The 26,953-nt window shown below is 44.0% G+C and overlaps 1 protein-coding gene across 1 annotated transcript in view; it reads left to right on the top strand.

The window, feature by feature from the left end:
* The window catches only part of PNPLA7 (patatin like phospholipase domain containing 7), a 424,003-nt gene that overhangs the window by 108,699 nt on the left and 288,351 nt on the right, over positions 1-26,953 (top strand). The window contains exons 13-15 of the mRNA XM_065418594.1: positions 2,176-2,268; positions 6,016-6,116; positions 8,104-8,262. Coding sequence (XP_065274666.1) covers positions 2,176-2,268; positions 6,016-6,116; positions 8,104-8,262 — 353 coding nt within the window. The remainder of the gene's footprint in view (positions 1-2,175; positions 2,269-6,015; positions 6,117-8,103; positions 8,263-26,953) is intronic.

Genomic DNA, 26,953 nt, shown 5'->3' with positions numbered 1-26,953 from the left:
ACCCCACCCCCATGGACGTGTCGGTCCAGTCCCGTCCCCAGTACGTCTGCCTCTCGTTCCCGACCTCATCTTGCAGAATCATGGCCGCCTCCTTCACCTGGACCTTCAGTTGCTCCACCTCATGGCCTGGAAGATTCGTGGTTGAACCAGGCAGAACTTGCCTGTTCGGACTCAGTGAGGCAGGTGCTTCTGGAGAGCTGCAAGCCGTCCACCAGAGCCACTTAAAAAGCGAAATGGAAGAGGTTTTCTATCTGGTGTGCCCAAAGGCAGGTGCTTCCACTCCAGGCTTCAATCCTGTGTATCCTGGATTATCTCCTGCACTTGAAAGACCAGTGCCTGGCATTTGGATCTCTCAAGGTCCATCTCGCGGCTATATCGGCTTTTCATCCCAGTGTTTCCAGGCGCTTGGTGTTTGCGCACCCCATCGTGGGACGTTTCGTGAAAGGTTTGGAAAAGATTCATCCCCCGATGAAGCCCCCTGTTCCGGCCTCGGACCTTTAATTTAGTTTTTTCTCGCCTCATGGGTCCTCCCTTCGAACCGTTAGCTTCCTGTTCGCTCCTCTACCTTTCTTGGAAGGTTGCTTTTTTGGTGGCCATCACCTTGGCACGACACGTGTCTGAGCTGCGGGCCCTCACGTCTGAGCCTCCATACACGATTTTTCATAAGGACAATGTGCAGCTTAGACCTCACCCGGCCTTTCTTCCCAAGGTCGTGTCCTGCTTTCATGTTAGCCATGCCTACCCAAAACCGCACAGTAGCTGCATTCGCTGGACGTTAGAAGGGTGCTCGCCTTCTATATAGACCGAACTAAGCCGTTCCGCAAAACAACCCACTTGTTCGTCGCTTTAGCAGAGTGGATGAAAGGTTTGCCAGTATCTTCCCAGCGGATATCATTGCACTTGTTATGACTTGGTGACGGTTCTTCCGCCTACTATTACGGCTCACTCCACGAGGGCGCAAGGCTCGTCGACAGCCTTCCTGGCCCACGTACCTCTTCAGGAAATCTGCAGGGCTGCCACGTGGTCTTCAGTGCACACCTTTATATCGCACTATGCCATCGTCCACTAATCTCGTGACGATGCGGCCTTCGGCAGAGTGGTTCTTCTATCTGCAATACCTTGACTCCGACCCCACCTCCACGGTATGGCTTGGAAGTCACCTATCTGGAATTGATATGAGCAAGCACTCTAAGAAGAAAAAATGGTTACTCACCATTTTTGTAACTCTTGTTCTTTGAGATGTGTTGCTCATATCTATTCCATTCCCCCCCACCTTCCCCTCTGTCGGAGTAGCTGGCAAGAAGGAACTGAAGGGGGGTCAGGCCGGCAGGGTTGTATATAGAGCGCCATACTGGTGCCACTCCAGGGGGCTCCACAGCCGGCCCAACAGGTAGCTGCAAGGGAAAAGTTTCCGACAGCCGTGCACGCGGCGCATGCACACATCTAACTGGAATAGATATGAGCAACACATCTCGAAGAACAACAGTTACAAAAAAGGGTGAGTAACCATTTTTTACTGTACAGATGAGTAACCTCCTCTTAATTTCTATATTCTTCAGTGCCTGAAACAGCTTGCCCAATTAGCAGGTAATATTGAATGGGGTTCTGCCATTTGTCGCTGTACTTTTGTGACCCCCATCATTATAGTATTTGAGTGTAACACAAACATTGCTGAATTTATCCTCAGTGCCCTCTCTGAGGTATGGCAGTGGTATTGTTCTCCTTTCACAGATGGGGGAATTGAGGCCCAAGCAGACTGTGACTTGCCCATAGTTACACGGGAGGGTTGTGCCAAGAATTGAACTCAGGTTCCCTGAGTTCCAGTTTAATACCTAAAATCCAGGGCTGTCACTAGGGCAGGTCGTTGATTAACTCACCCAAATATGAGGGAAGTGGAATTGACTCTCCAAATTGAGGAAGGATCTAGAGTGTGGATGCTGCAGTCTGGAAGGAATAACCTTCAGAGGAGCCAAGCCTGGTGAGATGGTTTGAGCTGAATTTTGTTCTTCCTTTTGACTTAGTTGTTAATAAAATCAAATCCTAAGGTGATATGTTTAGACATTGCACAGTATGTGCATTGTGTGGGTGAAGGCACCTGTTCTTCGTACTTCGTTTTGTTGGGGTGTACTACATGTTTAAATCTGTGATAACCTTTATTCTGTTCTTAAACGTCAGACACAGTGAAGACTTCAGATACAGAGAATTCTGAGAACCTTCTCAAAAGAAGAGTTTCTTTGACATCCTCTTCTGGATCAGCAGAGGCTCTTGGTGAGCAGGGGCTGGGGAAAATTGCAGGAAATACAAAATATCTAATTATTATGGAGGGGGATGATGTAAGGTAACCCACTTCCCTTAGTTCCACACCCTTATTGATCTGAAATAACACTCTAATATTTGTCTGCAGAGGAAATAAGAGCTCTTTTCTCAGAGAGCATCCACTGTCACTTTATATGGCATGGACTTTCTCTGCTGCATTATGGGAATGAGTGAAGGGAAAATATTTAAAAGCACTTTATACAGGACCTGGGTTCATTTCCCTATGATTCTGTCTTAGTTGGCTTTTCACTGTGCTCTGTAAAATATACTATCAAAATGAAATTCTGTGGCAAATCAAAAGAATACTTAGCTGCGTTTCAGAATGCAGTATTTATCTTGTGCAAAATCCCAGTAGACCAGTGAGAACAGTCAGTCTAGCCCTGCAGCATATTATTAGTGCCCTTACATTTCTCTAGTGCCTTGTTTTGAAAATTTAATCCGTGGGTGAATGAGAGATGATAGGTAGGGTGGGGACAGGTTGGGAAGATGACAAGTAGCTTATGTTTGATACAATAGACAAGAGGGAGCTAGTGAAGGGATGCAAAGAAAACGGTAACATGAGCTTGGAAAATGATCTTTGCAGTAGCATTCTCAATGGATATGATCGAGGCAAAATTGTATTTGTGAAGACCAGAGAAAAGGATGTTGCAGTAATCAAGATGCAAGATGATGAGAGCCTGGAGAGAGTTTTAGCTGCGCAGATGGATAGGAAAGGCTGTATTTTAAAGATGTTATGCAAAAAGAATCTGCAAGACATAGGCATAGCTTGGATGTGAGGACCTACAGAGAGGTCTGAGTCAAAGAGGAGACCCAGGTTACAGGCCTGAGGATGGTGGTGCGCTCCACAGGGATCAAGAAAAGAGGTGGGGAAGGGGGGTGAATTTATTTTTGGGGGAGGGGAGAGAGAAAATTAAGAACTGTGTTTTTAGCCATGTTGAGGTTGAGCTGACAGCTAGCCAGGCATGAGGAGATGTCAGAGACAGACTGAGATTTTAATGTGGACAGAAGGAGAAAGGTCTGGAGTAGACAGGTAGATCTGTGAGTCATTTGCATAAAGATGGTAGTTGAATTTGTTTGGGGATGAGATTACCCAGAGATAAGCTGTAGAGTATAAGAGTATAAGAGGATCCTATGGTCCTATGGAACCACCACAGAAAGCTGGAGGGAGGGATGAGAAAGATCCTCTGAAGCATATGCTGAAGGAATGATTAGGGAGTTAGGAGGAGAATCAAGAGAGAACAGAGTCATAGAAGCCAAGGGGGGGCAAGATTTCAAGGACAGGAGAATGGTCGACTGTGTCCAAGACATCTGAAAGGTCAAGGAGGATGAGGATGGATTACTGGTTCTGAGAGTTGGCTGCGAGGTCATTGGAGACTTTGAGAGCGGTTTCAGTTGAGTGCAGGAACAGAAGCCAGTTTAGAGAGGGTCTAGGATGGAATTTGAGAAGAGGAACTCTAGACAGTGACTGGAAACTGAGTGAGGCAGAATGTAATAAGTGTAGTTGCTCTTTGCCCGTGGTACTGTGGCTACTGTCATTGCTTTAGTCACACAAAAAGTGCCATGAGATCTTTAATAATGACGAGTGATCAAGACCTTGGATTTTACATTTTATCCCAGCAGCATATTGACCACTCAGACCATGTTGGGATGTCAATTGGTGATTCAGAGAAAAGACTGGTGCCTATTAGATGATCAGTATCACACAAAGGGTTTCCAACCATCCTTTATCTTGCTTAGCTGGTGAGAATTGACAAGGTCTCAGCAATCTGTGGGAATAAGTTTAGAAGCAGCCAAATCTGTGAAAACCATTTTTCTTTCCACTACTCCAGTTCCCTGTATTTCTGGGGTGCAGAGCATACTCTGCTCCCAATTCTCAAATTAGGTCATGTACAAAGAACGTAGCAAAATGGATTGACACATATGTGTATCACCCCCCCCCCAACCTGTTGTTGAAAGTCAGATTCACATTGCATTAATCCTCTCCAGAGAACAGACAGGCAAGTATGTCATATAGAGGATCTGGATTTAAGGACAACAGAAACAGGTGAACCACTTGAGATCCCATGATGGATGGAGCTGTCAAAGTACAAAGTATTATCATCACTTTTCAGTAACTCGTGTCCTTATTCTAAATGTTTTATAGAATAAGCAATTGTGAAAGTAAAATAGCAACTCTCTGCTTGCGGGAGACAAAATGAAGACTAGATTTTCCTTCCTCAAGACAAACTGTGTGTTGTACAGAAGTGCAATCCTACTGACTGGAGCGAGGCTGCATGGTTGTAAGTGATGGCTTTGCTCTTGTGAATTAGTGTTCAGGAAGGGAGAAGCAGTGAGATATTGTCAGAAGTGTGCCCGTATCCTGACACTTGCACAGTGACTTTCATACCAGAACTGTGTGGGTCAGCAGTGAGCAAGTATTGACCAATAAGGATGAAGCTCCACTCAGTTGCCTATGTCCTTCTGTTCCTTTGCTTTAAGTTTTCTAGGTAACATTTGCTTGCTACATCCTTTCTGATTCCCACTTTGGCAGCAAGATGGTTTAATTTAAGAGAGGGGGTGTTCCCAGGCACAAAAAAGGGTTGTGGGAAGACGTGACTTGTAGAATTGTAGTAGAGTAGTACTTTCATCCATGGGCTGCCTTTTCTTTGCGCTCTATGATGTTAATAGAAAGAGCCAAGTATGAGATGCTTCTCATGGCTGTGTGATAAGATGTGCCACATTGCTGGATTCCTTTTTTAGGCCTTGTCTGGCAAAGCACTTAAGCACGTGCTTTGCTTTATGCATGAGTTTAAATGCTTTGCGGGATCAGAGCCTTAATGTATGCAGTTCAGCTGGTGGCATAACACAAGCATGTAGGTGTCTGTGCTCTCTTTGAGGTGCTCGTCTAATGCTCTTATGGACGTTTTGCTGGAGTGACTGTTTTTGGGGTAGCTAATACTAGGCTTTCGTGGGGGTTAATAACTGAATACCAGATGGCCCCATTGGAGCTTGGTGGCTTTCAGAACTGCCAAGTTTGCTTCATTGTTAGAGGCAGAATGAAAGAGATGGAAAAGATGTGCCAGAGAGAAAGGGGAGATAACCCATGCCCCTGCCTTGGACGGGCTGGAGTTCCTCAGCATGATGGGAGACCATTATGGACTTGGGGGCAGTCCAAGCTTTCACATAGCTCCTTACCCTCAGAAATAAAAAAATATATATATATTTTTTAAAATGTCGTCTTCAATTGCTCAGAATGATAAAAAATTAAATGAAGTTCTCTCCACATGTCAATTTCTGGCGGTTGTTTTGCAGGTCACTTTAACTGTTCTGTTATGGAACCACACAGTCTGTGCAGAAGGCTAGAACCAGATAGCCTGGTGAGAAAATGCTGCTCTAATAAAGGCAAAATTGACAGAGAGAGTAGAAAGTTAATGCTATTTTCCTTGTCTTGCTGTCTGTGAAGCCTTCCCATAGCAGCCCTTGTGGATATATTAATTTCTAGAAGCTGCAAGATGATCCAGCTACATTGCAACATCAGGCTGCATTTTCTTTGCTGTCTGTGCAATTCTTAACTTTAAGAATAAAAAAAGAAAAGTGGCCTATGGATGTATATGGTGTCTGCCGTACTTGAGAAGACTGACCAAGGTGCTATAGGGAAGGCTAACCAAGCCATGGTGGTGGGACTGCTTTGAAAAAAAACCTCTTTCCTTGTCTTTGCAGGTAGCTCCAGTGGCACTAAATCAGACTTGGATATGGCGTACGAGAGAGCCAGGGTGCATTTCACAGCAGATGAAGCTCCGACCAGTCCTGTTGTGAGCAAGGTAGATATTCTCTGCATGATGTCAGAGATACACTTCCCTCCTTCCCCCTTAATGTGGTTCCTCCTCATGCACCTGAATAAGGAATTCGATTGTGCTTACGGATTGCATGGTCACATAAAATATTCTGCAACCATGCACTTATACATATGTGGATGGAGCTCTGGCCCTCTCCATGAGGGTTGTGTCAGCATCCAGTCTTCATGTAAAGCCAGACGTTTGCAGAAGCAGATCAGTTGTCTTGTGTAAGTGTATTTAAAACTTGTAATTACTCAATAGAGTTTAATGGCTCTTTTGGCTCATTAGTCCCAACAAGGACTCTGGTACTGAGGCATGGGATAAAAGTCCTTATGAGACTGCTTTGACAAGTAATAGTGCATATGCTGTAGCTATTTTAGCTTGGATGTTACCCGCATATCAAAAGGGATTACTCTAATGGATGAATCTTCTACCAGATCATGTTTTATCTGTCAAAACTGGCTCACAGCAATAGGAGTTCAAAAGCCACATGCAGCCTGTGAGATTTCGACTGGGTTTTCAGTCCTGTGACTCATAAAATTTGCTCATCTGCTTTTCTGTTTCCAAGACTTGTCTGTTTTTAACTTTTTAAAAAGCCCAGGTGCGAGCATGAGCTGCAGGTTTCAATTCAGAGCAAAAGTATACAGCTGACTGACTATACATCTTTTCAAATTAAAGTTTGAACTGAAATTTTGGTAAAAGTATTGGAGAAACTATTGGTATTTGATAAAGGTTCCTCCTACTCTGGAGGCTGCCGTGGTGGTTCTATGTAAGGGAGGTGAGCAGAACTGGGAGAGGAGGTGCTCCTCACAGAAGAAGCTGGTAGTCAGGGATCATCTAGGACCTAGAAGTGGTCTTAATCTTTACTGCAGCCTGCACCCCTTTGGTTCTCAAAATATGTTCTCGCACCCCTTATCAAAAATCGTTGAAGTAGGTCAGTTCTTTAAACCTAGATATATTTTTTGTTTGTATATTACAGTAATCGTTAAAAATGTATAATAATAAGTACATAGGTTTGATGAAACAAAGTAGTTGTACTTACATGCCTGTGCTTAATTTGTGTTTTCGATGATTTACCTTTTAAAAAAATCTGCCCAGAAAGGGCATCTCGCACCCCCAGGGGGTGCGTGCACCCCCGGTTAAGAACCACTAGAATCTAGGTCTGCATCTGGCTGTGGCCATCCCCGCCTCCTTCTGCATTTGGGTTTCAGGCCAGATTAAATGAAGAAACCAATCTCAAAAACACTTTGCAGTGCAGGTGATGATGGTGTTTTGGAGACTGAAAAGGGGAAGGCCTGAGTTTCTGGGAGTTACCCACACAATATAGGTGACTTAGCAGGCTGGTCTCTGATCAGAGTGGAGTATGTTTGTGCCAGAAGCCTCTGGGATTTTTGTGTAAGCGCTCCTGTATTTGACTAGTATGTGCTAGATCCTCTGAGACTCAATCTATGCAGGATCCTGCTTTCTGAGAACTGTGATGAAGAAGTAGTTTTACCCTCGTGTCCTTGGTGAGGTTTGGAATTTTCTCAGAGATATTTCTCCAGACTCCACAGACATTTATCTCTCTGGATTCGTTACTCCCGTTGTCATGTGTAATTGCATGTCTTACTGTTTTAATTAAATCTTAATTCCATCATAGCAGCAGCTGCCTAATTTGTGAGATACTTGGCGGGGTGGGAAGGAGAAATTTAAAAGATAGAAATCTTATTTCTCTCTTTTCCAGGCTCCTGGGAGGCCAGATGAATAAACCTATTATTGCATTAGAACGACCGGCTGTCTAGGGAAACACAAGGATGATTAATTTAGTGAGCAGTTGAGGTTTTTTTGTTTTTTGTTTTAAAAACTCCTACGTATTTCTAGGTCACCAGTTGTGGTAGGTTGGAGAGCACAGATGATAATACAATTTCTTTTTCCCAGGTAGATGCTAATTATAGCATGAAAAATAACATTTGTCATCTCTGCTTTTTTAAAGTCTATATTGAAGAAGACTGTGACCGTGACAGAAACTCCCTCTGCGGTTTTCCATTACATAGAGGGTGACTTAGCTGTGCCAGATTCCTGTGCCGGCAAACAAGTTGATGCCATCTTCGAAGCTGCTAAGAAAGACCTTTTAACATTGATGAAACTCGATGTAAGTTATTAAAGGAGAAATGACCTTGCCTTTCATCCCATTCTGCACAATTAGTAAAAAGTAAATCCCCTCCCTGATGTACTGCAAACTCTTTAGAAGGGAAATGGACTGGTTGAGTGGGAGTTCTTCTATTCCTCAGCCTGTTAAAGTTGAAAGCAGGATTGAAATAGATGTAACTTTACATCTGTAATGCTTAATGCGTGACTGTCGGCCATTTGAGTTTATTTTTGCCTTTGAAGTTGCAGTTGTGTACCTTACTGGTAGGAATCACAAAGGTTTTTACTGCAGGTAAGTGAGAAACAACTTCTCATTTTTATCTAATCTTACACTTTTTGTTGTCAGCAACCCATGTTGACAGTCCTCCTCAGACTGCCTATAGGTGGCAGTGTGATACTCAATTGCAACAAGTATCAGAGGGGTAGCTGTGTTAGTCTGAATCTGTAAAAAGCAACAGAGGGTCCTGTGGCACCTTTAAGACTAACAGAAGTATTGGGAGCATAAGCTTTCGTGGGTAAGAACCTCACTTCTTCAGATGCAAGTAATGGAAATCTCCAGAGGCAGGTATAAATCAGTATGGAGATAACGAGGTTAGTTCAATCAGGGAGGGTGAGGTGCACCCCAGGGTGTTTCTGTGGCAGGCCTGGCCCTTGTGCTGTGTCAGGGTCAGGTTCAGTCTCACTGTCAAGTCCCTGTCCCAGGGGGGTAGGGGAGGCTGCAGGGTGATCTCCCACCTCCATGCAGCCAGTGGCCTGTGCTCCCCACTGCCATGGTGGAGCTTCCACATTTATTTATTATAAAAAAAAATCAGAATTTTAAAATATTATGCACAGAATTTGATCCAGAATTCCCTCAGGAATATGGGGCACTATACAGCTGTGATGGTGGGACTGTGAAGGGGGTGCTGGACAGTAGGGGATCTGTGGGTGCGGGAGCTGGGCAGGGGGTATGGTGTGCAGGGTGCTGTGTAGTTGTGGTGGGATGTCAGCGGGAGGGGTCTCTAGGCAGGGGGTGCTGGGCATAGGGATCTGTGGGGGAAGTCTCTGGGTGAGGGGGCACTGGCAGAGGGCAGTGTGGAAGGGGCACGCTGGCACCGCAGGGCTGGGCAAGCCAGTGTGTGTCTAACAGTTTGGGGTTTGTAAATAGTGCCCTTGTGCTGGGCTGAGTGGGGCCACTCCTGCTGTGCTGCGTCTCATTGCCCCCAACCGGCCCCTTGCTCTGCGGACCGCCCCCCATCACATGCCCCATTTCCCCAATGGGGGCCCACAAATATGTTTGGTGCCCGGCCCACAAAAAGTTAATCCGGCCCTGGTGCTTTCGTGCAGCTTTTGTGCTCATATAAAGAGAGGAGGCTGCCAGTGGAGCAGATGGCTTTTGGCAGTGTATAGACTTCTTGAAATGTTACCTGACATATGAATATTAATATGTAAAAACTGATCATGGTATAAGATTGGAAACTGAGGTTCTTGAAATGACAGTAACTGGAGCACACTGCAGAGCCTTTCTTTTTAGTGATATGTGTTGAACCCTGAATACATTAAGATGCACATTTAAAAAGGCACTAGTACAAGCTGTGTCCAACATGCCTGAGCTAACTTTGTTCTGGGGCTTAACATTTTAATATCCTGATGTTTGAAGGTTTATATTTGTGGCTGAAAATCTAAATAATGTATTCGTGTAACAATTTATGGGGCCCCCATTGTGCTCGGTGCGGGACAACATTACATAAGCTTTTGTGTTCTGCTTCTGTGTCTCCAAGAGCAAAAGAGAACCTCCAGAGCTACTATTTTGTTTAGCATACAAAGTCCTTCCTTGAGTCAGAGTTTTCAGGGCTTGCTGAGTTTATAGCCCTGCTGCTGTGGTACCTGAACATTTCTCACTTGATTTACAAATGGATCCATTCAAATAAATGAGTCATCCACTTGCGTAGCTTCATAAAAGGCAGTAGAGTCCCCTTGCTGCAGTGGCAGGTGGCTAGCTAAAAGCCTGAATGAATAGGTAAGTGGTGCCATGAAGGTGCCAAGCTCTGGCAGATTGACAGAAACTGCAAGAGCCCTCAACTGTGGAGGACTGGCACTGTTCTGGATACTTGAATTCCAAGAACTAATAGCAGGAGCAACCCAGTTATCTGTGCCATTTGTTTAAAAAAGTCTATTTTCTGTTAGATCAAATGAGTTCCAAAAGAGGGTCTAAATTCTGTGTGTGTGTGTGTGTGTCCGTCCAGATGAAACAAAGATGTCCTGCACCCTGACCCCAGGCCCTGAGCCCCTCCCGCATATCTGCACCCCTCCTGCACCCCAACACCTTGTCCTGAGCCCCTTCCTGCACACCGCACCTCCTCCCACACACCGCACTCCCTCCCGCACCCCAACCCCCTGCCCCAGCCCTACATTCATGGCCCTGCATGCAATTTCCCCACCCAGATGTGGCCCTTGGACCAAAAAGTTTGCCCACCCCGCTCTACAGTGTTGGGAGGGTTCTCCTATCACTATAGTTAATCCTCCTCCCCAAGAGGCAGTAGCTAGAATTCTTCTGTTGACCTAGCACTTTCCACACCAGGGTTTAGGTTAGCTTACCTGTGTCACTCAGGGATGTGGATTTTTCATGTCCTTACCTTAATTCAGGCCAGGTCTACACTAAAACGTTAACTTGATATGAGGTACTCTTAAACCTGTTTATGAATTTCCACATAAGGGAGTTGCACTAATTCAATTAACTCTGTTTCTAAATTGATGTAGTTAAATCAATGCAATTTTTGTGTGTTGACAAGTCATGTAGTATATTGACATTAGAGTTCCGAGTTATATTCTCCTGCCACCCTAAAATATTCAGAGGTTCACCATAAGGGCTTGGTATCTACCAAAAATAGTTTAAGCTAAGGAGCGATTTTGATTTCTAATAGAAAAGGAAAAAATTCTTCCTCTCTACATATATCTTAGGGAGAGAGGCAGCAGGATCCTCTGGCTGTAGCAGGGAGTAGGAATTGGAAAAGCTGACTCTTAACCCTAGAGCTGATCCTGTCTCAAGATGTGGCATCGGGGAAGTCACTTTGCCTTTCTGTGCTTTGGTTTCCCCTTGTTCCGAATGGAGTTAATACTTTCCCCACCTCACCGGGGTGTTGTGAAGCATAATCATTTAGTGTATGTGAAGCACTTTGAAATTTTCCGAAGGAAGATGCTTTGAAAGTAATTATCTTACCAGCACAAAAATAAATGGCTGTTGCAGTTGATTTTTAAACCAAGAGCTCTGGGTCACCTTCTTTCCACCGTAACTGGGGGTCAAACTTGGGGTGCAAATGGCATAGCTCAAAGGCAGGAAATAATTCAGTTGAGCAGCTAATCATCAAGTGAGCTCTTGCAGTCTAGCACAGCATAGGGGTAGGGATAGCTCAGTGGTTTGAGCATTGGCCTGCTAAACCCAGGATTGTGAGCTCAATCCCCACTTAGGGAACTGGGGTAAAAATCTGTCTGGGGATTGGTCCTGTTTTGAGCAGGGGGTTGGACTAGATGACCTCCTGAGGTCCCTTCCAACCCTGATCTTCTATGATATCGCAAACTATAGCTGGGCCTTAGACATTCTGGGCTCTAAAATTAATGCACATTGTAACACCTCAGTGTCTGAAAGATGGAGAGAAAGAAAGCTCATTTGAATAGTTCAGGCCTTGTAGCCTTGTGCACTATTATTTATGGAGGGCTTAATTTAGCTCTGCAGAGCGGCATTGACTTCTCTTTTGGGACTCTTAACGTGCCCTATCATTTTGCTTTCAAGGCAAAACAAAAGTCGGTTTCAATGTTTCAAATAGTTATAATAGCCTGGAAGTTGAATGCACCCATTGTTCTCATGATGTCTGATAGAGGCTATCTAGTCTAATTATACCCGTTAATTAGTGTGTTTAAAACAATAGCCTCTCTCCTAATCTATAATTTAAAGAGTGAACCTGCCAGGTGACTTCAGCTGTGCTCAAAACATAGGGCCTGACTCATAGCAGAGAAAATGGCTAGTTTCCAGGCTGCCCACATGGGCTTGGTGAAACAAATGCCAGGCGACTTTATTTCCCTTTTAACTGAATATTGCTCTTAGCTGGGGACTTTGAAAGAACTGGTACTTCCACCTCTTCAACCAGAATGGAGAGTGACTTATAAAGAATGGAATTTGTGACACTGTGGTTATGACCGCAGCTGTGGGTTACACGTGTAGTGTCTGTTAAGACCATATACCTGGCGAGATTAATAGTCTCAAGTTAGTATCTTCTAATTTTTGCTGTAGAGCTTGCTATAGAATATTTAGTACTTCATTTGTCTTGGAGACTATCTGCCCTCTGGGAAATGGGTTGGTGGTGTCAGCCCAGCTTGTTGTGGATGTCACAGAAGCACTTCGCAGTTGTAGTAATTGGTACTTGCTGGTACTCTTAATAGAGAGGCCAAAGGCAGATTGGGCTATGGATAATAAACTGTTTGCTTTCACCCTTTGTGGCTACCCTACAGGCTCAACAGAGGCATGCTGGTGGGACAGTGTGTGAGTGAAATCCTGCTGTACCTGTTCTGTGATTAGATAGAGACTGTGAGCATTCAAGGCTGTCGGTCTGACATCAGTCTCCTGCATGAAAACTCATTTTTTGAAAAGTAATTTATTACCCCTGCATCCTCCACTGGCATCCAGTTCACTTCCATTATCAGTTCAAGCCTCTGGTCACTGACTTCAAGCCATCAGTAGGTCAGGACCCAGGTACATTAGTGACCATATCTCCTAGATAACTGCTTTCCTCTAGGACATTGCAGTTGCAAAACTCTGGACAAAACATGTGAGAGCTGGAGTTGATGATCTTGATGAGGAGGATCACTTGTAAGAATGAGCTACTATAAGAAGTAGGCTGATCTGAAGTCTGGCAACTGCCTTTAGAGTATGCTGCAGAATGCACCATGACTAGAATAGGGAAGAGAAGGAAGGAAAAAAATCTCCCAATAAGAACTTAGAATGCAGTGAGAGACGAGCAGAAGACTCCACTAAGCCCACTGTGTTGACCCTTGTGTTCCAGATGTAATCAACCTGTGCAGTGCTCTCCTACTATGGGGATGACCACTATTGGCAACCCTAAGACAGGTAGAATTTGAAAATTACAGGGTGATCAAAACAACCCTTCTTCTTCAATAAGTTACATAGCTGAAATAGTAGTTACATGAAGAAATGCCCCAAACTTTATACTGATAGGAGATGTGACACTTATGCATGTAATAGAAGGGCTAATCATGGTTGCATAGGATGAGCAGAGCTTTGCAATTAAATTAGTTTCAATTACAATGAAGTAAAAATGGGTCCTTTAAAAACGTAGCACTCAGTATCAAGATTTTTTTTGGTCCTGAATTATCTTAATAATGGAATAATGCAGGCTCTTCAAACTCCTGTGTAGCAGAAACTTGCTGGAATCTTGTGTATTGGCTATATTTGAAAACTTTTTTTTAAGGATTAATGGTAATTTTTTGCCATTGTTCTTCATAACTGAAAGTTTATTTCAACATGGTTTGAAGAAAAATGTTCTCTAAAAAGAATTCCATAAAGACCTGTCTTTTTTGAAAATGGTTACCATCTCCTATAGTCTCAAATAAGACTGAGGTTACACATGTCTTCATTTTCAGATGCCCTCTTTTAAAATAGGCACCCAATGGCAGTAAGCTAAGCTGCCCTGAGATCAGCTTATGGTTTATGATATCATGAGGAAAAAAGAAGAATCACTATGGGGCAGAGTTGAGGTTGCTTGGGTACCTTAACTGCATTTCCAGATTTTAACATGTTTGGATTTCTTTTAAATTAACCTTGACTCTGCTTGTTTTGGGGGTAAATACAATACTGGGTTTTATCCTTAAGTTGCTGGTATGTATTCTCAACCATACACCCACACTGATGTAGCTTTTATCCAGGAGTTACATAGAAAATGGTACACAATGCCTCTGATTCTGACATTCCCCAAGGCACTTTACAAACGTAGGCCTGATCCTGCAACTGCCTCTGCATACATGGAGAACCATTTAAGTCAATGGGTCCCTAACTTGAAATGCAAATTATACACACAGGTCATGTCATCTACCACTGAAGCAGAGAAGTTGTTTGATAGCACACAGCCATCATATACAATAGTTAAGGTCCAAAAGGGACTCCAGATGCAGTTGGCGTGTAGCTAGAAGTGGACATTTGGGTGGGCCCCAGGTTACAGTGGATGAGCAATGATTTGTCCCTGGGGCATGGAAGACCAAAGCCCTAGCTGGACTGTGCCCTGCACTTTGCTGCTAAGTGGATGCTGAACCTTCTCATCCATGAGCTGGTCATAGGATCTGTCCAGGTCACTGAAGTTGGACAACTCTCTTTCTTGCCCTTGCTCTGCATCTTTCCCGCCAGCTGCACTCTGGAGCTGCCCACAAGCCCAGGCAGGCACATCTGCCAAGGTGGGGAGTCTGGCACTGGGATGGGATGGGAGCCCTGGGGCATGTCTACACTGCATTTGGGAGCATGCTTCGTTTTTCCAGCTGGAATAGACACACACTAATTCTGCAGGCTGAAAATAACAGGGTAGCTAAGAGTAGCACTGGTAGCAGCTCGGGCTCGCTGCCTGAGTACCCTGCTCCTAGCTCCAGTGTAGGCATACATTTACATGTGAACTGAGGATGTGATTCCCAGCTTGTGCAGATGTACCCATGCTAGCTCTGCTTTATCTAATGCCTAAAAATGAATCCGTAGCTGCGGCAGCATGCGCAGCAGGAGGGAGTATCCGCCTTGAATATGTACCTGGCATCTCTGATGGGATGTACTCTGTGGCGAGGCTGCCACCCCCACCGCTACATTCTGTTTTCGTGTGCTAGCTCTCATTGAGTAAGCTCAAGTACACTTTGACGTCCCCTCAGGCTCAAATTTGGGTGGGCCTGCGTGCTGATTGGGTGGGCGGTGGCTCACCCAGGCCCACTCATGGCTATGCCCCTCATATGTAGTATGCTGTTGAAAACTAGGGGGGAGGGATAGCTCAGTAGTTTGAGCATTGGCCCGCTAAACCCAGGGTTGGGAGTTCAATCCTTGAGGGGGCCATTTAGGGATCTGGGGCAAAAATCTGTCTGGGGATTGGTGCTGCTTTGAGCAGGGGGTTGGACTAGATGACCTCCTGAGGTCCCTTCCACCCCTGATATTCTATGATTCTATGAAACTGCAGGGGGAACTGAGGTAGGTAGGCTGTAATCACTGGAGACCGGGTTTGAGCAGGATACATATAACTATTATGATAAGATATTAATGTGTTTTGTTTCTTCTTGGGGGCAGGTGGAGTGAGATGAAACCAAAAATGTACATAAAATGAGAGATGTGGCAGAAGTTGTCTGTTGCTCAGATCTCATTTAGTGTAGATCTGTGTATAATTCACTTTTTCCATGGACTGAAGTTAAGTGGCATCTAAATATGACCTTTTATACATGTCCAAGAATAATTGGCACAGTGTATTTCGGTGCCCAGCTGTGATTCAGAAAACCATCAAATGAATGGCGTCGGAAGGAAGCCAGCAGACCGCATGGAGCCCTCAATCCAAGGCAAGGTGTGGGCTTGCAACCGGAGCTGTGAGGGAGTTGGGTGATTTTATCTCTTTGACTCAGGAATACATTGGTTTGTATAGTCCTGTTCTATTGAAGGGCAACTGAAAAGCTTTTGAAAATTAAATTTAGGAAGATTTTTAAGATCTCAGTTGGATATTGGGATATGTGCAGGCTTAAGTATGACACACAACCAAATCTGTAAACTGTTTGAAGGAAGAATTTCTTTTCCATCTGCCTGCCAAGAGCTGCATATGCTTTTCTGTGTTCCCCTCCTCTAAGTGCAGTTGGTATTTGACCTCTAGGGAGAAATGGACCCCAGTGCAGAGGACAACTTGAGAGCCTTGCATTAAGGGCTTATATGGGATTTATGTGGTGCTTTGTATGGATGCTCTTGGTGGATCACACCCCTAATGCCGAACTGGATGTTCAAGAAACTACTCTGCTTTGGAGAGTGGTGTCAGCGCTTGGTAGAGGAGTGGGGAACTCAGAAACCTGACCTGGGGTTTAGGCAGATGGGTGACTCCTGGATATCATAATACAACTTAGAAACAACTAGATTGATTCTTTTTCTGATAATTCTGTCTTCCAGATATCAGTAAATGTTAAGTCTACACTTACAGGTAGTGAATTGAGGTCTTTAAAAATGAAGTGAAAAGCTTTTAAAATTAATTCTGAAAAAAACTTTGCATGTGCAAACACACTCCAGCTAACAGTGGTTATCATTAAAAAGTTATTTCCTGTCTAACATCCTGTAGAACGTTCTAGTAGGAATGGTGACTAAACAGAGCTTTGCTGAGCTTTGCACGAGCCCTTAGGGAAAGTGATCAGCTCCTTTTCCAGTGAGGTTCCTTCCACCCCACCAGGGTTTGCAAATGAGTCATCAGTATTATTGATGCATCCATGGCTGACCTCCGGTATTGGTCTTCTTTCTTGCTTAACACTAGGAGGCTGAGTAAATTACATGCATGGGCCTCATTGACCGTTCTTTTCCCAGGTCCTTGTAGTGGTTTGATTTGAGCCAGTTTTCCTTTACTCGGTAGTATTTGTTCCCAAATGGCGGGACATTCTCAGCATTCTTTGGGACTTCTCACCCTTACTGTGATATGGCTAGCCCTGGATGGCAGACTTCTGTTCTCTTTATTTGGGCCACAGAGATGTTTACCCATGTTCCTCACTGTGGAGTCAATGATCAGGATTGCTTACTGTGATGGTCCTTGGGGTACCCAGGGCTGTTACCTTGTTACCTCCTGCCTCTAGCTTGAGAGTCTTGCCTCTCTGATAGCTGGGTGTTAGCTCCCTAACACCACCAGCCTTTCAGTCACTCAAGCACTCTCCCCGGGGCTATGCCAGCCTTGTCTTTATTTTGCAAGTTAACAATAGGTGCAAACAAATCCGCTTGAAGTATTCCCCTGTGATATACAGCCCCTGACACTGACTACACACAGAAATCCTGGATCCTCTGATCCCAGAGGAACAGTGTACCCCAATTTACTTGTGTTATCTTAAATCACTCCTCCTGTATTGTGCTCAGCACTTCTGAGCACTTATAATAAAATGAGAATTTATTTAAGAAAAAATAGAGGTTCCCCATTAGAAACGAGAGAGTGATGGAAACAGATGGTTATAATATAAAATAAAACCGTAAAAGGCAAACTAGGGCCTGCACTTATTAATAGTTGCCTTTCCTATCTAATAAAGTAGGTTTTTCACCCCGGTTCAGTGTGTTGCAGAGCTGGCTGGCTTCCCAGGAACCAGGATCCATTCTTTCATGAAACAGTCATGCTCAACAAGATGTCTCCTTAGTGAATGGATGCAGAATGTCTGTTTCCAATCTGTGATACTCTTTTGTCTTTTTAACCGATAGGGTGATCCCTATCTGATATAATGTTCCTTTTTACCTCCAAGTGGTTTTGATGTTTATAGCTTACCTTTGATGGTTTTCCATTGACATTTCTGTGTTGTTGCAACAATGGACAATTGAGCAATACATTATATTATTGGCTAGCCAGGGAGGGTTGACAACTCCCTACCACTTGAAAGGGCCATCACTGAGGCATATCGTTCCTTGGTGACTTACTTTCACTCCAAGACCATAAGGCATAGTTTTCATTGGATAAGGCAAAGTTACCTTAAATATTACCTGTAAACATATCTTTCAATGATAATTAGTATTGATTAAGTTACATGCTTCCAGTAGAGACTTCACATTGCTACCTTTATGGATAAATACCATGAAAGTGGTGTATTAGGTGTAGTGAGTTTGTCAGGTCTGAGACAGGAGATGCTTGTAAAGAACAGTGATCCCTTTGCCAGTTGATGCCAATGGGCCTGTGTTACATTTCTCTTTTTTCTCTTCTTGTGGAGGCTTCATGTTACTTCTTGCTTCTGGTCAAGCCACTGGCCTGCTCTTAGTCACTGCCTTTTCCTTCCAGGCAGAAATACTCCTTGTTGGCCAGCAGGCTGGCTGAAAAGTTTGATACATGTTTCCCTTCTGCTCCTCTTGCTAGTTGCCACATTCTTTTGCTCATCTATAACTATCTCAGCCGTTGTCATAAGCTGCTTTTTCTGATGTTTCCTGCCTCTCTGCTTCATCGAGTTTCTCATAGTCACTTTTTGAGTCCTAAAACCTCTTCCTCCAGAAAGGAAAGAAGTTTGCAATTGATGCAAATGTAACTGAGAATATATTATTGCCCTTATATAAATCAATGGTACGTCCACATCTCGAATACTGCGTACAGCTGTGGTCTCCTCATCTCAAAAAAGATATACTGGCACTAGAAGAGGTTCAGAAAAGGGCAACTAAAATGATTAGCAAAAATAACAGGAGTACTTGTGGCACCTTAGAGACTAACAAATTTATTAGAGCATAAGCTTTCGTGGGCTACAACCCACTTCTTCGGATGCATAAAGAGTGAACCATATATTGAGGAGATATATATACACACACATACAGAGAGCATGAACAGGTGGGAGTTGTCTTACCAACTCTGAGAGGCCAATTAAGTAAGAGAAAAAAAACTTTTGAAGTGATAATCAAGATGGTTCAGTACAGACAGTTTGATAAGAAGCAAGTGTGAAAATACTTACAAGGGGAGATAGATTCAATGTTTGTAATGGCTCAGCCATTCCCAATCCCTATTTAGCCCTGAGTTGATTGTGTCTAGTTTGCATATCAATTCCAGCTCAGCAGTCTCTCCTTGGAGTCTGTTTTTGAAGTTTTTCTGTTTTAAGATAGCCACCCGCAGGTCTGTCAAAGAATGGCCAGACAGGTTAAAGTGTTCTCCCACTGGTTTTTGAGTATTATGATTCCTGATGTCAGATTTGTGTCCATTAATTCTTTTGCGTAGAGACTGTCCGGTTTGGCCAATGTACATGGCAGAGGGGCATTGCTGGCACATGATGGCATATATCACATTGGTAGATGTGCAGGTGAACGAGCCACTGATGGTATAGCTGATGTGATTAGGCCCTATGATGGTGTCACTTGAATAGATATGTGGACAGAGTTGGCATCGGGCTTTGTTACAAGGATAGGTTCCTGGGTCAGTGTTTTTGTTCAGTGATGTGTGGTTGCTGGTGAGTATTTGCTTTAGGTTGGGGGGTTGTCTGTAAGCGAGGACAGGTCTGTCTCCCAAGATCTGTGAGAGTAAAGGATCATCTTTCAGGATAGGTTGTAGATCTCTGATGATGCGCTGGAGAGGTTTTAGTTGGGGGCTGAAGGTGACAGCTAGTGGTGTTCTGTTATTTTCTTTGTTGGCCCTGTCTTGTAGGAGGTGACTTCTGGGTACTCGTCTGGCTCTGTCAATCTGTTTTTTCACTTCAGCAGGTGGGTATTGTAGTTTTAAGAATGCTTGATAGAGATCTTGTAGGTGCTTGTCTCTATCTGAGGGATTGGAGCAAATGCGGTTATATCTTAGAGCTTGGCTGTAGACAATGGATCGTGTGGTGTGTCCTGGATGGAAGCTGGAGGCATGTAGGTACGTGTAGCGGTCAGTAGGTTTCCGGTACAGGGTGGTATTTATGTGACCATCGCTTATTAGCACAGTAGTGTCCAGGAAATGGACCGCTTGTGTGGATTGATCTAGGCTGAGGTTGATGGTGGGATGGAAATTATTGAAATCATGGTGGAATTCCTCAAGGGCTTCTTTTCCATGGGTCCAGATGATGAAGATGTCATCAATGTAGCGCAAGTAGAGTAGGGGCGTTAGGGGACGAGAGCTAAGGAAGCGTTGTTCTAAGTCAGCCATAAAAATGTTGGCATACTGCGGGGCCATGCGGGTACCCATAGCAGTGCCGCTGACTTGAAGGTATATATTGTCCCCAAATGTGAAATAGTTGTGGGTGAGGACAAAGTCACAGAGTTCAGCCACTAGGTTAGCTGTGACATTATCGGGGATACTGTTCCTGATAGCTTGTAGTCCATCTGTGTGTGGAATATTGGTGTAGAGGGCTTCTACGTCCATAGTGGCCAGGATGGTGTTTTCTGGAAGATCACCGATGGATTCTAGTTTCCTCAGGAAGTCAGTAGTATCTCGAAGATAGCTAGGAGTGCTGGTAGCGTAGGGTCTGAGGAGAGAGTCCACATAACCAGACAAGCCTGATGTTAGGGTGCCAATGCCTGAGATGATGGGGCGTCCAGGATTTCCAGGTTTATGGATCTTGGGTAGCAAATAGAATGTCCCTGGTCGGGGTTCTAGGCATGTGTCTGTACAGATTTGTTCCTGTGCTTTGTCAGGGAGTTTTTTTAGCAGATGGTGTAGTTTCTTTAGGTAATCCTCAGTGGGATCAGAGGATAATGGCCTGTAGAATGTGGTGTTAGAGAGCTGTCTAGCAGCCTCTTGGTCATATTCCAATTTATTCATGATGACGACAGCACCTCCTTTGTCAGCCTTTTTGATAATGATGTCAGGGTTGTTTCTGAGGCTGTAGATGGCGTTGTGTTCAGCATGGCTGAGGTTATGGGGCAAGTGATGTTGCTGAGCTGGAATTGATATGCAAACTAGACACAATCAACTCAGGGCTAAATAGGGATTGGGAATGGCTGAGCCATTACAAACATTGAATCTATCTCCCCTTGTAAGTATTTTCACACTTGCTTCTTATCAAACTGTCTGTACTGAACCATCTTGATTATCACTTCAAAAGTTTTTTTTCTCTTACTTAATTGGCCTCTCAGAGTTGGTAAGACAACTCCCACCTGTTCATGCTCTCTGTATGTGTGTGTATATATATCTCCTCAATATATGGTTCACTCTTTATGCATCCGAAGAAGTGGGTTGTAGCCCACGAAAGCTTATGCTCTAATAAATTTGTTAGTCTCTAAGGTGCCACAAGTACTCCTGTTATTTTTGCGGATACAGACTAACACGGCTGCTACTCTGAAACCTAAAATGATTAGGGGTTTGGAACGGGTCCCATATGAGGAGAGATTAAAGAGGCTAGGACTCTTCAGTTTAGAAAAGAGGAGACTAAGGGGGGATATGATAGAGGTATATAAAATCATGAGTGATGTGGAGAAAGTGGATAAGGAAAAGTTATTTACTTATTCCCATAATACAAGAACTAGGGGTCACCAAATGAAATTAATGGGCAGCATGTTTAAAACAAATAAAAGGAAGTTCTCCTTCACGCAGCGCACAGTCAACTTGTGGAACTCCTTACCTGAGGAGGTTCTGAAGGCTAGGACTATAACAGCGTTTAAAAGATAAATTCATGGTGGTTAAGTCCATTAATGGCTATTAGCTAGGATGGGTAAGGAATGGTGTCCCTAGCCTCCGTTTGTCAGATGGCAGGAGAGAGATCACTTGATCATTGCCTGTTAGGTTCACTCCCTCTGGGGCACCTGGCATTGGCCACTGTCGGTAGACAGGATACTGGGCTAGATGGACCTTTGGTCTGACCCGGTACGGCCGTTCTTATGTTCTTATGTTCTTAACCTTTTTGTTTTTTGTTCATCACACAATTCCAACATCTGCTTCCCTTGGCTCTCTCAGTATCCATTCTGTATCCTAATTGGGTTATTTCTAGGAAGGTTGGGACTAGCCTAGTGACCTTGTCTGAGAACTTTTTGGGGAACTCCTTTCTTTGTTGCCATCCCTTCCTATTTTCTCCTCATAGTTTGCTGAACCCCAGGCCTTCATACTCAGCCTCCTCTTTGCCAACAATAGCTCACAAGACAATAGATGTTTGCTCATCCATCATGTGGAATTTTCAAAGAAAAATATGTAGTAATATTGCCAGTCACTGGCCAATCTCATTCCAGAATTTGTTGTTCCTTCTGTTATTGCATTGGAGTGAGCTCCTCTTTGGAAACATTGCCCTTGTCTGAGCTAAGTGATAATATAATTATCTAACCATTTAAAATGAAAAAAATCCTATTATGGCACAGAGAAATAATATGCCTTTCTCTGTTCCCACCCAGGGTTTGGGGTTCAGTCAGTAAATCAGTAATTAAATTATTCACTTACTCCAAGCAGATTAGAATATTGAGATTAGTGGAAATCTTGAAACACAAACTGTCAGTTTGCTTCTCCCTCTTTTGGTGGCTTCTTTTATCTAGACAGACCTACTATGGCCCAGTTTGGGCAACACTGGCTTATTTTATTTAGAAGCAGATCATGCTTTCTCCTCTGCAGCATGAACCGCTAACACTCAATTGATTATTATTTGTTGTTTATATTACTGTAGCACTTAGGAGGTATAGTCATGGACCCCATTGTGCTAGGCACTGTACAAACAGAACAGTTTTGGGTTTTTTTGAAAGTATCATTTTTAGTGCAAGAAACTTTATTTAGGACAGATCCCACATCTTCCTACTGCTGAGTTTCTTGCATCTTCTTCTGGAGCAGCTGGTCTGGCCACTGCCAGAGACAGGACACCGTGTGAGATGGACCGCAGATTGGATCCAGTCTGTGTAGCCCAGAGGGGTGGCTTGCCTTCACTACATCAGCTGTAATGCAAGGAACCTACAGCTCTGTATCTGGAAAGACATTACCTTAAGCAAGTTAGCACAAGTGTAGTCAAGTATAGTAGGCCTGCGACCTTTGGCATAGATAAATGGTCTGACTGTTACCCCTTAGGTTTTGGGGAACTAGGAATGGCTTGCTCAAAGGTAGGAGTTGAAACCTAACGGTAAATGGCAACCACAGGAATATGGAAGTGATAACCGTAATGTAGCTTGAGCAAGAAGTGACTGATATGATAATGAGTTAAATGGCATTAATATGTATTAATTAATATGCTAACTTATAGGATAAGTGTACCCTAATATGATGGGATGAGGAAGCTATATTTGGGCATGGAAGGCTGAGCATAAGCATGAATATTCATGATGGTGCTCAGGCCCTATAATAGGACAAACAACCATAGAATCATAGAATCATAGAATATCAGGGTTGGAAGGGACCTCAGGAGGTCATCTAGTCCAACCCCCTGCTCAAAGCAGGACAAATTCCCAACTAAATCATCCCAGCCAGGGCTTTGTCAAGCCGGGCCTTAAAAACCTCCAAGGAAGGAGACTCCACCACCTCCCTAGGTAACGCATTCCAGTGCTTCACCACCCTCCTAGTGAAATAGTGTTTCCTAATACCCAACCTAGACCTCCCCCACTGCAACTTGAGACCATTGCTCCTTGTTCTGTCATCTGCCACCATTGAGAACAGCCGAGTTCCATCCTCTTTGGAACCCCCCTTCAGGTAGTTGAAGGCTGCTATCAAATCCCCCCTCATTCTTCTCTTCTGGAGACTAAACAATCCCAGTTCCCTCAGCCTCTCCTCATAAGTCATGCGCTCCAGACCCCTAATCATTTTTGTTGCCCTCCGCTGGACTCTTTCCAATTTTTCCACATCCTTCTTGTAGTGTGGGGCCCAAAACTGGACACAGTACTCCAGATGAGGCCTCACCAATGTCGAATAAAGGGGAACGATCACGTCCCTCGATCTGCTGGCAATGTCCCTACTTATACAGCCCAAAATGCCATTAGCTTTCTTGGCAACAAGAGCACACTGTTGACTCATATCCAGCTTCTCGTCCACTGTGACCCGTAGGTCCTTTTCTGCAGAACTGCTACCTAGCCACTCGGTCCCTAGTCTGTAGCAGTGCATAGGATTCTTCCGTCCTAGGTGCAGGACTCTGCACTTGTCCTTGTTGAACCTCATCAGGTTTCTTTTGGCCCAATCCTCTAATTTGTCTAGGTCCCTCTGTATCCGATCCCTACCCTCTAGTGTATCTACCACGCCTCCTAGTTTAGTGTCATCGGCAAACTTGCTGAGAGTGTAGTCCACACCATCCTCCAGATCATTAATAAAGATATTAAACAAAACCGGCCCCAGGACCGACCCTTGGGGCACTCCGCTTGAAACTGGCTGCCAACTAGACATGGAGCCATTGATCACTACCCGTTGAGCCCGACGATCTAGCCAGCTTTCTATCCACCTAACAGTCTATTCATCCAGCCCATACTTCTTTAACTTGGCAGCAAGAATACTGTGGGAGACCGTATCAAAAGCTTTGCGAAAGTCAAGGAATAACACATCCACTGCTTTCCCCTCATCCACAGAGCCAGTTATCTCATCATAGAAGGCAATTAGGTTAGTCAGGCACGACTTCCCCTTGGTGAATCCATGCTGACTGTTCCTGATCACTTTCCTCTCCTCTAAGTGTTTCATAATTGATTCCTTGAGGACCTGCTCCATGATTTTTCCAGGGACTGAGGTGAGGCTGACTGGCCTGTAGTTCCCCGGATCCTCCTTCTTCCCTTTTTTAAGGATGGGCACTACATTAGCCTTTTTCCAGTCATCCGGGACTTCCCCCGATCGCCATGAGTTTTCAAAAAAACCATGTAGAGGCTAGGCTTTTTCCATCATTGTTAGCTATCCATCATTTAACCCTTCAGCTCTATCGTTATCTACCATCAATCTTGGGATTGAGGAACCTGAACCATTGGACTCATTTGGCATGCCAGAGACAGGCTGGTCCTTTATCTCTTACCACCAGGTCCTCAAGAAAGGGTATAAGTATGCAAATCTAAGAGCTTATGCAAAGAATGATACTACGGATATCCCCAATACTGTATTACTCCTATCTTTTTATGGGGCTTGGAGCTTTTCTGGCTTTATTCCTTATTTTAATAAAAATCTCAAAGGCTTTACTTTGCCAACCGTATAAGTATCCTTGCCATGTGCCCTGAGGGTCACTGCAAGATATTAAACTTATTGGTTATAGTTTTGGGTAGCCTGATTCTGGGATTAGAAACTTCTGACAAATTGGCAATTAATACAAATATTATTAACCTTCAAAAAAGATCAGGCAACATCTGGCAATATGTTCCTAAATAGCAGTAGTAATAGTGCTAACGTAATCAAAAATCAAAAAGCCAAATAAAGATGGGTTATAAGAACGGTTTGTCAGGAACTGGAATTTCTGTTCATGGGAAGTTCAGACATTTCAAAAACATTTTTTCCCCCCCAAATTTGGAACAAAAAGCCGAAATTCCAAAATTTCCCATGAAATGAAAATCCGAAAAAATTTCAATTCTGGACCATCAAAATGTTTTGTTTCAATAGTGCTATTTTAATTAATTTCATTTTGACTTTTATATATTAAATATAAAATAGTCAAAATGAAGTGAATTGAAACACTGTTGAAATTAAGTGTTTAAACATTTTACCCCCCTCGAAAATCTTTCCACAAGCTCTAGTTATAGGGAGCAACCTAGCTCTCTCTGCTTTAATTCGGTAAAATAGAAGTAACCAAACTTTCATGTATCACCCTCCTTCTTCAGGTAATGGAAATGCAAAGCAAGTTAGAGTAACAGAGTTGACACCCTTGCTATATTTGTTTTCCTAGTGCAATGGGGATAGTGATTGAGGGACGCGTTCTGCCATGCTTACCCGCAATGAATACTCTTTGAATACCTCAAATAGCCCTATTGATTTCAGTGGGACTATTCAGAGTAAGGTGTTGCCACAAGTGAACAAAGGTGGCAAAATCTGCAACGTAGAAGAGTGTGCTCAGCCATTTGTCAATGCTGCGTGACAACTGCACATACACCTATCCCTTTAAGCCTCTGCTGCTGTAGTTGGCTCAGTCAGTGGTGCCTCCTACAGTTTTGTTGCTAGTTTCTGTATTTTTTGGGTGCTTTAATAATGGCACCTGGCTTGGCATGTTCCTACAGGGAAAAGAACATGATATGGGAGCAGCTGTTTTTCATGATTGAGTCTAATAGGAAATGCACAGGAGAGAGATTGGAGGATTCTGTTTATACATCTTTTTAGGGAAGAGGGGAACCAATCTAATTTGAAAGGCTTCTTTGATCTTTGCACTCAACCTGCGAAGTCTGCTGCTATGCGTGCAGAGATATTTAGAACAGCACCTATGATTGTTCCATCAGTGGAGAGAGGGAGAGAAGAAAAATCTCCCCTCCCATCCCACTGTGCTGTTGTAGTAGGAGGCATAGGAATATTTCTTATGATTCATCAAGATGTTTTATGTAAGGTTACTGAGAAACTTTTCGGCAAATCATAGAATATCAGGGTTGGAAGGGACCTCAGGAGGTCATCTAGTCCAACCCCCTGCTCAAAGCAGGACCAATTCCCAACTAAATCATCCCAGCCAGGGCTTTGTCAAGCCGGGCCTTAAAAACCTCCAAGGAAGGAGACTCCACCACCTCCCTAGGTAACGCGTTCCAGTGCTCTACTAGTGAAATAGTGTTTCCTAATATCCAACCTAGACCTCCCCCACTGCAACTTGAGACCATTGCTCCTTGTTCTGTCATCTGCCACCATTGAGAACAGCCGAGTTCCATCCTCTTTGGAACCCCCTTTCAGGTAGTTATAGGCTGCTATCAAATCCCCCCTCATTCTTCTCTTCTGGAGACTAAACAATCCCAGTTCCCTCAGCCTCTCCTCATAAGTCATGTGCTCCAGACCCCTAATCATTTTTGTTGCCCTCCGCTGGACTCTTTCCAATTTTTCCACATCCTTCTTGTAGTGTGGGGCCCAAAACTGGACACAGTACTCCAGATGAGGCCTCACCAATGTCGAATAAAGGGGAACGATCACGTCCTTCGATCTGCTGGCAATGCCCCTACTTATACAGCCCAAAATGCCGTTAGCCTTCTTGGCAACAAG

Source organism: Emys orbicularis, chromosome 18, assembly GCF_028017835.1.
Source record: "Emys orbicularis isolate rEmyOrb1 chromosome 18, rEmyOrb1.hap1, whole genome shotgun sequence".
NCBI classification, from domain to species: Eukaryota; Metazoa; Chordata; order Testudines; family Emydidae; genus Emys; species Emys orbicularis.
Note: the sequence above shows the minus strand (reverse complement) of the source record. Positions and strands in the feature narration are given on the sequence as shown.